At 43.0% G+C, this 13,192-nt stretch overlaps 1 protein-coding gene across 1 annotated transcript in view; it reads right to left on the bottom strand.

Moving 5' to 3' along the window:
- Positions 1 to 825: 825 nt before the first annotated feature.
- CDC42BPB (CDC42 binding protein kinase beta) overlaps positions 826 to 13,192 on the bottom strand; it is a 35,888-nt gene continuing 23,521 nt past the window's right edge. Inside the window, exons 19-36 of the mRNA XM_053474317.1 lie at positions 12,782 to 12,930; positions 12,102 to 12,196; positions 11,929 to 12,008; positions 9,398 to 9,490; positions 8,174 to 8,279; positions 7,825 to 7,961; positions 7,415 to 7,554; positions 6,933 to 7,014; positions 6,593 to 6,812; positions 5,956 to 6,018; positions 4,951 to 5,547; positions 4,198 to 4,295; positions 4,016 to 4,100; positions 3,601 to 3,721; positions 3,370 to 3,487; positions 1,864 to 1,981; positions 1,473 to 1,528; positions 826 to 1,305 (exon numbers count right to left, since the gene is read on the bottom strand). Of these exons, the coding sequence (XP_053330292.1) occupies positions 1,174 to 1,305; positions 1,473 to 1,528; positions 1,864 to 1,981; positions 3,370 to 3,487; positions 3,601 to 3,721; positions 4,016 to 4,100; positions 4,198 to 4,295; positions 4,951 to 5,547; positions 5,956 to 6,018; positions 6,593 to 6,812; positions 6,933 to 7,014; positions 7,415 to 7,554; positions 7,825 to 7,961; positions 8,174 to 8,279; positions 9,398 to 9,490; positions 11,929 to 12,008; positions 12,102 to 12,196; positions 12,782 to 12,930 (2,490 nt within the window). The 3' untranslated portion in view covers positions 826 to 1,173. The remainder of the gene's footprint in view (positions 1,306 to 1,472; positions 1,529 to 1,863; positions 1,982 to 3,369; positions 3,488 to 3,600; positions 3,722 to 4,015; positions 4,101 to 4,197; positions 4,296 to 4,950; positions 5,548 to 5,955; positions 6,019 to 6,592; positions 6,813 to 6,932; positions 7,015 to 7,414; positions 7,555 to 7,824; positions 7,962 to 8,173; positions 8,280 to 9,397; positions 9,491 to 11,928; positions 12,009 to 12,101; positions 12,197 to 12,781; positions 12,931 to 13,192) is intronic.

Raw genomic sequence — 13,192 nt, 5'->3', positions numbered from 1 at the left:
CCATACGAAGACGCCGAATGTTCACGTGTGGATGGGGGAAACGGCATGAAGCAGACTACGAAACGATGGAGGGAGAGGATAAGTCGCAACAAAAACTAGTAAGCCTTGGAACGTTGGCGTCGCTGCCCACCACTGATCGCACTTTGGCAGGGACAGGTAGACCTAGCAGACAGATTTTCTTTTTTTTGTTAATCATGTTCTTCCACTTACAGCCATAGTAACCGCTAGGACTTACTTGCGAAACTGCCGACAGAGCATGATACGGGGGGGGGGGGGGCTTTTAAAGAGTTCACACCTGCAGGAGGGCATTAGGGTTTTTGTACATGATAAACCAACCAACGGGAGATTAGTGAGATGCTTATTTGTTTTTGCTTGTATTCGATCGCCCCTTTTTGTTTATCGTTACTAAGAAGCCACCTTTCTTCATTAAAATACTGAGCTCATAATACATTTTTTTTTTCCTGTGCAAGTAAAACATTAATTAAAACGTGAAGCCGATCTAGGCTTGCGAGTTTAAACCCACGCAGGCGTAGATCGGCTCTTACCCGGAGATGCAGTATATTAACGGCAAAGGACCAGGGCAGCCTTCATTAGGTACGACTCCCGGTCTGACATGGCTTCATGGGAGTTGTAGTTCATCTGTATCTAAGGTTGATAACAGAAGAAGTCTGACCTTCTGGTGCAGCCGGACCAGTGTCACGATTCCTATGCAAAACCCCAAACGCCTCGGTAATATTCCTCAAGAGCCTATGTCGCGTTCCTAATGAATTATCCTATCTCTGACGCTGGTTACCAAAAGCAGTAGCAGCCTCTTTATTTTCCTTCCCCCCCAGAACTAGCAGCATCATAAAAAAAGGTGACATTTAAAATAAAAACAAAACAAAAAAAAACATCCTATCTTTTTGTCTCTCTATAGTAAAACAAAAGAGAACAGAATCAATATAAGAAACAGTGAATTCTTTTGCATATAAAAAGCTTGATCACATATATTATACCCTTTTTTTCTACTTTTTTTTGTTGTTTTTAACTTTTACTGTATCTACAACAGGGGGGGGCTTAGGATTTGTGCAACACTAGAGATGTCTCGTCTTGGCACTATCTTAAGGAACGGACGTCTCCTTCCCCGTAGGTCAGGGATCGATGATGCTTTGAAGTCCTGGCGTGGAGAGAGCGCTATGCGTCGCAGGCTGATTGGTCCATACCGTCCAACGTCAGCTGATTTCGGTGTGGGGAGTTGGGGCTTGGGGGTCCGCTTGGGTTTGAGCTGTTGGATGGAGTGGAATGTTTTGTGGAGTCTGAATCCGGCTGTGAATATAAAGTGGGGTAAATGTGAGTTCGGAGTGGGTTTGGTGCTTTCTACCAACTCTTTGACTTTCCCAAAGCTCTCCAAAGAGCAAATCTATCCCCGAGTACCATGAGAAAACGTAGACCTAGGCATAGGTAATAAAAAAAATAAAACCAAAAGTATTTACCTCTCTGTCCAGATCCTGGTCAGGGTCTATGCTCCGCGAGGGCAATTCTCCAGCACCTGAGACATAAATTAAGGGTATCAATCATCACTTCTCATTAAATTGCCACAAGGGCTGGTTCACAATAATAGGAAAATACATTGTTGCATATAATGCATTACAAACCAATATATGGACAAGCCAGCAGAGTTCAAAGGCAACAGTTGGCTTTATAGGCGGATAAGCGCAAGCTGGAGCTTCCGTCATCATCATCAACTTGGTCTCTGTGCAAGTACCAGGACCTCCAGAGAAACTCTTGCCCACTTTTATATCTTAAGACTTTTTTCCCAGTAAGCGACTCTTAAGTAGCCAACATCCGTTACACTTGAAAGTTAGGGTCGGGTCCCTTGATTACCTGAAGAAGGCCGTGAGATGTAGGATTTGCTCCTCTGCTGTTGCTGCCGAGCCAGGTTGGTTGAAGGGGGGCGCTGCCTTTCTCGAGAGGCTTCATCTTGACTGGGCGGCAAGACGCTCTAGGAAAAATATTAGAGGTTTAATAAACTTTAACTAAAGCTTTTATACACAAGGTAATGTTATTTCTCAAGCATTTCCAGGAATGCATAATTAGCTATTGGGGTCTCCCCAACATATTGAGTGATCTTAAAATCTTGCAATCTAATGCAATTCAATTAGTCAATAAAGTTATTGTCTTCGCCATATCTGCTCTTCAACAAGACTTTTCCGAGGTTTAATACGACCAAACCAAATACCGACGCTCCTTTTTGTGATCGCCATTAAGGGACAACACCCTTTCTCGCTGGAAATGTTGTTGAAGGATTAGAACGGTAATGTCGGAAGCTAATCCACGCGCGTGGAGGAAGATAAACTTAGGGTTAAGGTCATCGTTTGGTCTCTCCAAAAACTGGGCAGTGGAATGCTTTGATCTCAATTGGTATGGAAAGTAGCGTTTTCAGGGGTGATACAAAGTAACGTGCGGAGTACATGGTTGAGCGATTACAGAATTTACTTGACTGTGTGCCATGGGAGCTCAACCAATGATTTACTTTATGACATTATGGGGGCTTGTTCTCCTTTTTATCGTTCCAACCAGAGGTTTCTTCCCTTTATTGAATGCAGACTATGAAACAATAGCAGGCCATCTTTCTATAGACACTCAAAGGAGGTTAACTGCGATGGCCCCAAATCTTGCCCAGTGGACAACAAGTCCTCCAGAACTGCCTTAAATAGATATCAGTTCACCAGGGTAATTTATTTTTAAGTGTCTGCGCATTACTCCCATGGTGTGGCCACACTAGCCAATTGCATAAAAGTGTGTTAATGAGTATGCTTTAACCCCCTTAATGACAAAGCCCGTACATGTACGGGTCAAAATGCATTGTTTTCAATGGGTTTAGGGATCGGCCATTGTCCTTAAGGGGTTAAATAATGAAAAAAAGAAGAAAAAAAAAAAAAAATATATATATATATATATATATATATATATATTAAAACAAAAAAAAGAATTAGTAGTTGTGTTTGTGCACCAAACCCCAGCACACGCTTCAAAGCACCGTTTCGAGCAGCTGGTCCTACCCTTGCTAAAGAGGAAGAGGAGGGACAGGAGGAGGAAGAAGACAGAGAGAATTCTTGCTCGTGCTGAAGGAAGAGGTTTGCAGAAACAGAGCTCATGTGATAGACGTGTTCAAAGTTTGCCGGAGGCGATATCAGAGCAGAGTTTCGGGAGGATGAGGGGGGAGCAAATTCACTCTGTTATTTTATGGGAAACAAGAAAATGAAGGACAGTGACTATTTTCCAAGTAACTGCGAACACAGCAGAACAGAAAGAGTTAAAGTTCAGCAGCAAAACGTTCATCCGGACTGGCTTTCTATTTACTTTCTGATAAAACAGAAAGCAGTTTACCAAAGGCAGATCCATGAGTGCTTGCATCCCATCCCCTGGTCCCATGTGGGCAACGTGGTTGAAGTTGGTGGGATTCGATATCATTCTAGATCTTAATTCCGGATCTCTCAACATTTCCCTGCAACAGAAGCATGCTTTGTTGAACCAGCAGTAAACACCCCCATCCCCTACCATCGTGAGAAGACATTTCATGATCAACCATCTTTTTTTTTTTTTGTTTTTTTTTTTTACCTCCTTTGCAGCAGCCTCTCCTCTTCGGGCACCTTGAATACGAATCTTCTCTTGCTCCTCGTTCTCACCATCTGCTTTTTGCTGTTATCGGATGTTTCTGGGACGCTAAGGAAGGGGCCCTCTGAAAATAAAGAAATGAAAAGTAAATCAGTATAGCAGGATAAAGCGTTCCAAAATCTTAATACACTCATTAAAGGCGACTACTACTGTGCAAAAGAAGCCACCGACTCCATAGTCTTTATTGACCTGGTTCATTAATAAGAGTGAATGTTATTTATAGGGATTAAATCATTTGTGGATGATCTCACTAGAACTTAATATAAATAAAATAATTAAAATCATTATCCATATCCATTTTTGGGGGACATTTCGGGTTACTGGTTGACTTTGCAAGTGTGTTTCTGTGATACCGAACCTGAATATGTGCTCTTCAAATACAGGAGACGCGGGGGCTCGGAATTCAGCAGGTTCAGAGTACCTTCCACGTTTAACGGCTTGATCTGTATTATAATTTAAAAAAAAAAAGTTAGGAGGTCACATCAAAGGACAACAAATAATGGAAACAATGGAAGATTTAATTTGTGTGTTTCATCTTACCCGTCGCAATCCGATAGTCTGAACCCATTCCATAGAGGCCACATCAAACACGTCGATGCCGTACTCGCTGTATACGGTGACATAAGAGGAGCTGCAGCCTGCAAAAAAGAGAAGACATCGTCATAACCATTAAATACCCAGAAGGTTTCCGAGAAAAGTTATCCTAGACCAGGAGCGTCCAACGTGCGGCCCTCCAGCTGCTGCAGGACTACATCTCCCATAATGCTCTTTCAGCCAAGGGGCTGGCTGAGGAGCATGGGAGATGTAGCCCTGCAGCAGCAGGAGGGCCGCACATTGGACGCCCTTTTCCTATACCTTAAAATTGTTGTGAAGCAACACAAACATGCACCTGCTCTACTTCCGGACAATCAAGGGGTTAATAGAATAAATGCATGCGTGTGTCGCTGATCACGCACCTGCTCTACTTCCCGACAATCAAAGGGTTAACAGAATAAATGCACGCGTGTGTCTGCATGTGCACATGCCTGGCTGATACATGGGTCAACTATGTAAACGAGGGATTACAATACTCCTCGAAACAGGTGAAGTGACTCTGCCTATTTTTGACGCACATACATTCATATGTGTTGATCCAATTATTTGAAGTTTGTATTGGCCTTATATATTTTATTACAAAGCTCAACACCTAAAATGTCCTTAAACAAACCCAGAACCCAATTATAAAATGCCTTTCCCAAGTCAAACACATGAATGAACCAAGCCATCGGGTCGGCAGTCACATGAGATACGTACTGCAAGCAATAGGGGTGGCCGGCCACATCAGCTCCTGCAAGCGCGTCCGCCTGCCCTGCGAATCCACATAAACTCCCATCTGACTGAAGCACAGCAAGTATTCGTCGTTGCTGATCTCTACAGCGCACAGGGCATCGAAGGACTGCTGGGACAGGAACCCGAGGGAGGGATCGCTAGGATTCACAAGGTTCACAGGTTGCCCTTCTCCGTGGACGTTTAATAGCGAGAAGCCGGACTGGTAGCCAACGCAAAGCCGGTCTTTAAATACCGCCATCCACTGAACATTTCCCGGAGCCGAGATCTCGTTAAACTTCTTGTGGTATGGTTTAGTTCTGTGGATTTCGTAACAAAGAATCTGCCGCTTGACGGCCACAAACAAGCAAGACGTGGACGTTTTCTTTAGCGTTCCGGTGGCGATGAACTGGCAGCCCTTGGATTCCGGAAGCTTTATGTCAAAGCTGCCTTCCGAGCCGTCCAGCGCGGACCAAGGAAACAGGTGAACGTGGTGGTTGCGGCCGCACACAAGGACAACGATCTTCTCTTTTGGGACCAATTCGATCTGGTACACCTTCTTACAGTCGGCGGCACGGACTATCACTGCAAAGACAGAACGGGTCATTATTATCCGGTCAATATCACCGCGAAGATTAAAGAAACAACCACTCGGCCACATTGAGTGTGCCCGTTATTTGTGATGCAATAACGTTATTCGGTCATTGGTCTCGTCTTAGATTCAGGGGCCCTATGCCTATCCCGTGTATGTTTAAACTCCCTTGCTGTTTTAGCCCTGACCATTTCTGCTGGGAGTCTGTTCAACATCAGTAGGACACTCTTAGTAAGGTAATAGCAAAGAGGTTAAAAGCCATTGTCACAAGAGACCAAGGGGTCGTATAAAGACCATTGCTGGTCCTGTGTAGGTGTAATAATCGTTTGCACCAGAATCTAATTTATTTGACTATTTTTCTGTTCCCACATCTTTCGTTTAAAGGTAAGCTGTGTAATTACCGTCTCTTGTAACCTCTATTACGTAGAGTCCTTCTTCGGTGCCCACGGCAATTCGGTCTCGATCTATGATACAAAGGATAACAAATCATTAAATCCTCAGCCGACGAAAGCACCACCAATACGGAGCCACCAAAAAAAAAGAAGTTAACCATTTCAACAGAAATCAGCAAGCAAGTAGTTTAATATTTTAAATAATTATACAGACATAAAAATTATGGAGCACACTGAAAAATATATATATTTTTTTAGTTTAATTTACTAATTACATGGCCCCGAAGCATCACTTAGGATGTATGATACTCATGTTATTAGGGGGAATCGCTTCCTTAAAAAGGGAAGTGACGTTGATCGTTTAGGGGGTTTATCAGCCACAGCCCCCACTCCCTCCCATGGTATTTAATGTAGCTGAGTGGCAGCCATCAGACATGGAAACACAGAGGGCACGTTCAATCAGCCGTCCCAGTAACACGGTGCCATTAAAAGCCGCCGCGGAACATCGTACCGGACGGAATTAATGCTATTGAGAGTTCCGCCATGACGAAGACAGGAAAGACACATGGCTACAACGTGGATAGACAGAAAAAGTGGCACATCAAACAGGAGCGGCCCGATCCCACCGACATGATGAGGTCCATACCTACGACAGCAGCCGCAACAACTGCTTTAATAAGGGGCAAAGTGCTGTCGTACGCCTCCTGCGGACAATGCACCATCGTGTTTCTGAGATTGTTCTTCTGTAAGATGGACTGCAGGCCTTCCAGAATCCCGACCCATTTCCTCTTCTCGGCCTCGCTCTCCGTTAGGATAAGGAGCGACGTCGTGGCCTTGGAAGGTGCGCCTAGAAGAGAGGCCGTCACCTGCACAGCCAAAGCATGAATCGTTACGGGGATATCAGCAGCCTCTGGCTTATTCTGTGTTTTTATTTCTTTAATACAGACAGTGTTCCGGCCATGTCCGAAAACAAGCAGAAAGCTTACCCGAAATATGCATGGAATGTCCTTGCGGGTGGCGTGGATCACATCGGATGCCAAGACGGAACTCACGGAAAAGTCTTCATCTCTGATTAATCGGACAAAAGAAAAGGATGAGCGCAATCCTCGCGTAAAAAGTCTGGCCGTTAGTAATTACGGACAAAAATGTAGAACATTATATTCTGGAAAACAATGGCGATATGTAAGCGATATTTATTGGGTTGGGTGCGCTTAGTATTGTTGTTGCCTTGTAAGTGAACCCTTAAGAGCAAAAACGTCAATTAAGATTCGGTACAGAGGTCAATATTAGCCGTGGGGGGTATGTGGGATTAGCAGACAGTTGCTGTGTTCAAGTATTCTTGTATTAGATTTAAAATCCAGAGTCATTTTGAAGACAAAAGCACAGCACTGGGCTTTAAAGAATTGCTCCGTAGCCATGCGATATTTCTCAGTGGATCAAATACTCGGATCGCTGATCATATACACACCTGAGATCTACCACTTGGCTGGCAATCACCCCAGGCTGGGTAGACTTTCCTTCCGGGACGTCGTACAGAAAAAGCTTACAGTCGCAGACCACGGCGTACGCTCTTTGCCAGCCCTTTTTGACTCCCGTTGGTTTCGGTATCTGTCAAAAAAGATTAACATATTTAATCCTTAAGGTGGGGCATGAAAACAGTCTTAAAATCAAGTTTAAAGAACACAGCAAGAGTATCGGATTAAAGAATTAATTCCGTATTTCAGAATAGTGTATCAAGGATCAAAGGCTTTATCAAATTATAATTTTATCCAATAGGATTGATAAATACATTTTAAAGCATCCAGGTGCGCTAACGCTACAACACTGGGGCGAACGCTCCACCAGCCACTCAGCAAAGAGTTCACAAGAGATACTCACCCTCACGTAGCCCTTGTACGCAGTCCCTATTCCTCTCTGTACATCCACGCCAAGTGGTCTTTTGGCTTGCTCGGGGGGAATAGGACATACCTGAGGGGAACTGTCTTTACAGGAAACGTGACAAGCAAAAGGACACACTGCAATAAGAACAGAAGAAGGCACGATAGAGTGAATATACTAAACGAAACCGACAATCAGAAAATAATGCTGCGGGGAAAAAAACTGCAAAAACAAATAAATCTAAAAAACAGAGGTTTTTGGTTAATTAAATTAATACAAAGATACTGAATCCTCTTATGTTCTACACGGTTAACAGATCATAACCCATTCATTTTCCCGGGGCACTTACCTTCGCACGCATAGCCTTGTCGGACTAATCCAACCATGAGTGATGTGCAATGGGTACACTGAGTGGGGCTCGCAAAGGTCTTTATTGCAAGCTGGTGAGCTTTAGGCTAAAATACAGTAAAATGATACGATGAGCAAGTAATAAAACACCCCCTAGCATCAAAATCAATAGCATTACAGACATTCTCATAAACAAGATGTCCCCGCAGCGCTGGCAGAACCAAAACCAGATCAGAATCTGGGCGAAATCTCTCGTCTGTAACTTATCGAAACCATTAACGCCAAAGAATGTTACCGAGGGGCTTGCTGTGTGGCCGATCCCCCCCAACAGCTTTACTATTAAGTAGATCATATGGGGTTTCGTTTGGCCCATTTAGCAAAACACAGAATTGGGGGTTTTAGCAGATTTTGGGGAATCTGTACAAACAGGGGTGATGTCCCTGCTAGCTGTAGACATATAATAGGCAGATCATCAAGTTTAAGAATCAAAAGAGCTCTTACCTTAGGAATAGAGATGGAGATTGGAGTAAAAGTGGGTGAAGGAGCAGCTGGTGCTCGGACCGACTGTCGAGTGGGCTCCTAAATCAAAGCAAGCGGACTTAGAGTAAGTTTAGCGCAGGTATTAAACCCTACAGCGAATAGGACCCAGCTTAGTGATCTCCCACGGAGGCTTCGCTATACATGTAAAGAGCTGTTACTGTGGAACGGTTTTCTCCAGGAAGCCACACAGATCTCAAGGAGCTGCATCCCGGTCAAAGAATTAGCTTTTCAACAATCCCAAATTAAATTTGTTTATAAAAACGCGCACACTAGATGGCCTGAATAGTTCTTATCGGACTTCAGGTTCTGTCTTATAAACACACACACATTTTCACTCATGTGGACTTTCCCCCGACGTCATTACTATGAGCCAAACATCAGCTCTGGGGGAAAAAAAGCTCGATATAGGATAAAATGACATTCACGCACCAATTCTCAATTTAATTAATCAGCTGCCAAGCAATGTTATAGCAATTCCACACTGACGTTGGTCTACAAGACAAGCACAGACTCCATCTGACGATACAAGATAAGTGCCAGGGGACTGGAGTTTGGGTGCGAGGGCAACAGTCAAAGAAAAGAGTAGAAAACTCCCGGAACGTAAGAGAAGCAAAGCTTCTGCTGAACCCTGGACAACATCAACAAACTTTCGTTTAATTAAGAAATTAATTTGAAATTCACTTGCCTCTTGCGGTTGCTCGTGGGCTGAAGGGACAGACAGAGATGGGGAGACGTCAGGTTTGAACGAAGGGAGATCTTGTTCAATAATAGTGCTGGTCTGTAAAAACAAATATACAAATACACCGTTCATTAAGTTCAAGGCATGAATTACACAATACACTAAATGGTGTGTATTTAGAAACTAGATTTACAGGGCAAAATAAGTCCTTACAAACCCAGACAAAAACAGTTAACAGATACAAGGAAGGCTTCAACATCTATGAAAATATTGACCTCTGGCTCAGGTTCCAATTTCTTGTAGCCAAGTTTACACGTGAAATACTGTTTACATGGATGTATGTACATACGACAATTAGTGAAGTTAGTGCAGATGCTGTAAGCTGCAGTGTGATACTGAGCCAGCAGATGGCAGGCTGGAGCTTCGTGAGCAGGGGGCAGTTTTACCATTTACCCCGCGTCACCATTACCTCCACACTCATTTCGGTGAGGGTTATGGTGTATGATGGAGCTTTGCAAAATGCGCGTTTACATTAGGGATCTTTAAAATTGAAAACGTGTGAAAAAGAAAGTCAACCCTCTGAATTCTATTGCTTTGCGTATCGGAACACAATCATCTGTTCCTTAGCAGGTCTAATAATTAGGTAAATACAACCTCAGGTGAACACACATAACATTACACCATGTCATGATTTATTCAACAAAAATAAAGCCAAAATGGAGAAGCCATGTGGGGGGAAAAAAGCATATTAGCACACACACATCACACCAACTGTCAAGCACGGTGTTGGAGGGGTGATAATTTGGGCTTGTTTTGTAGCTACAGGACCTGGGAACCGTGCAGTCATCGAGTCTACCATGAACTCCTCTGTATACCAAAGTATTCAAGAGTCAAATGTGAGGCTGTACGTCAGACAGCTAAAACTTGGCCAAAATTAGATCATGCAACAGGACAATGATCCCAAGCACACTAGGAAACTTACAACAGAATGGCTGAAAAGGAAAAGAATCAAGGGGTTGCCATGGCCCAGTCAACCCTGTTGAAATGCAGTGGTGGGACCTTAAGAGAGGTGTGCATGGAAAAAAATGCCTGCAAATGGAATGAAGCAACATTATGAAGAAGAGTGGGCCAAAATTCCTCCACAACGTTGTGAAAGACTGATACAGTCTTACAGAACATGTTTACTTCAAGTTTTTGATACTAAAGGTGGTTCTACAAGCTACTGAATCATAATGTGTACTTAGTTATTAAAACACAGCTTCTACATTTTGGCTTTATTTTTGTTAAATTAATCATGACTCTAATGTCATGTGTTGTTTTATTTACCAATTTTTAGACCTGCTAAGGAACAGATAATTATGTCCGAATATGTAAAATCATAGAATTCAAAGAGGGCTTTACTTTCTTTTTCACAAGACTGCACAACCAATTTGCTTTAAGAAAAACAGAAGCATTTGTTTTGGAAATAAAGATACTGTCACATAGTACTGCTGCAGAGCCCACCATGCCAAATATATGTCTAGTTTCTTAAATAACATTAACTGGGTCACGGATAGTTGTACATCTCAGGAAGTCCATCGTTGCAAAAATCGTTGAGTGGTTTGCAATAGGTTACAGAAAAAAATTCATAGATCAGAATCTGAAAATATGTTCCATTCAGAATTAGGTAGAACAATGACTAGGTTAAGAAGGATTCCACATATAGTCGACGTATGGCACTAAATATGAGTGGATGACGAATAAGAAAAAAAAACATTTATAATGTTTTGATTTCCTTATTAACAGTGTTTTCTTCATATTAGTCTATTATGGTTTATATGTTGGTGAACACAGGACGGTGTTACTGGGTATTAAAAGGTTGTCCTAGGTTATTGGGTGCTGGTTTGACATCAGTCATGGCTTTAACACAAAAAAAGCTGTTTATAACAGGACTTACATCTTCCCAAAAGGCTAGCAGTGAGGCTCTAGACGGAGAAGACATTGGCTCCTTTGGTGGGACACACGAGGGACACAAAAAAATCACTTAAAATGTACATATACATGAATGTCAGTCGGGTGATGGGTACATAGCTGGCCTTTGTACTGCACCCCTTTCAACTGCTTATAGATAAAGCCTGCTCTAGCAATCATATGATTAACAATGTAAGCGATGCACGCTGATAAATGATTAACCGATCTGGCATCTACTTTTAACCATTTTAAACCGTGGGCCGCTCGCCATTGAAGCAGTTCACATCAACCAGCAGAAGACAAGGGTATAACCAAGCCAATTGAGATGCACATAGGGGTAGATCCATCCCTGCCTGCGGGCTTTTGTCTGTGTGCCCCTGTATCTGTGTGCATGCCTTAGGCCTAATAAACATGCCCGTGATGTGGATAAACTACATTTCTCATACTCTGGTTTGGGACTGTCAAATTTGTACATTAACAGCGCCTCTTTATTAACCACTACTTCCATCATCCTCAGCCACAGGGACAACAAGATCATCGTATATACCAAATAATTTGGTAAGCAAATATAACCAAGGTATACTCACCCTAAGTGAAAGTTCATGCGGCAGAGGAGAAGTGTTAAAATACTCAAATATGGACTCTTGGAAGTCGGGAAGTTTCAGTCCTGAAAGAAAACGAAGCCAAAAGTAAAGAAATCAGGTTCTGCCAAGATTACAGAGTATCGCTTGAATCCACGGAAAGCGCTTGCTTCACTCACCGCTATCTTCTCTTAGCTTTTCTTCCAACTTCTTTTTCAAGCTCTCCATTTCCTCCAAGAGCTCTACGTTTTTCAATTCGGCGTCTTTCAGTTTGCTGTAGAGGAAAGGCGAGTAACGTTATAACATTCACGCGATAACTGGTGGCGGCATCGATGGAAATCTAACCGAGATTACTTGCAAATACCTAGCTAAAAAAAAAAAAGGGCAGCTTTCACCCGAAGACTGTAAACATAATAAGAGCACACAAATACATAGACGTGTCTAAATATCTACCTCTAAATACATAGCGTGTAAATAAAGAGCAAGACTACCACTAGGTAGCATTGGCATATGTTTCAAGTAGCCCAAGTTCATGGCCAAGAAGAAAACAGTATCTTTTGAGAAAGGTGGCTTGAACTGCAGGTCGGTGCCATTGTATGAAATGTCGAGAGCCTAGAACGCACAGATCACCGTTACATGTAGCTCCAGAGCAATAAGCAATCCTCAACATAAAGCATCTGTTTTATCTCAATGACGAGAGTGTTTACAGGTCGAGTCAAAGGAATGTGGAACGTTGAAATAAAGCATTCGGAGAGATAAGATGGTTTGGTTTTACTCTTAAAAAGTGTGTCTGTTCCCGTTTCATACGATATACACCGAGTATCGTACGGCGTTATAAAATACAAAATAAAAATCAGACCTTTCAAAAGAGATATTTGCATCCTTTGCCTTCCTCAGCTCTTCTTGGACCACTTGCTTGGCTCGAATCTCCGCGTCGAGTGCGGACTGCAGCTCCAGACGAGCAGACATGTCGAGCTTCTGGCTGCGACGCACCTTCCAGAGCGGATCCTGCAGCAGGTACATCGTAAAAGGAATAAACCTTTAATATACAGACGCGCGTACAGGTTTTCTTACTCCTTTTTAAGTCATAGAAGAGAACAGAAGTCAAGAGTAAAGCCCCCCCCAATCCCCCAAGGATTGCGGGAGGGCGGAGGGTAAAAACTTAGATTCCCACCACCGAAATCACCAAAGCAAATCACCGTCGCGTTGGATTGCCACGGTGTGATTTACGGTTTGCCTTGATCAGTGGCGATCACGCGAATAACTCACC

The sequence above is a fragment of the Spea bombifrons genome, chromosome 9 (genome assembly GCF_027358695.1).
Source record: "Spea bombifrons isolate aSpeBom1 chromosome 9, aSpeBom1.2.pri, whole genome shotgun sequence".
NCBI lineage: Eukaryota > Metazoa > Chordata > Amphibia > Anura > Pelobatidae > Spea > Spea bombifrons.
This window is presented reverse-complemented; position numbering and strand designations above follow the sequence as displayed.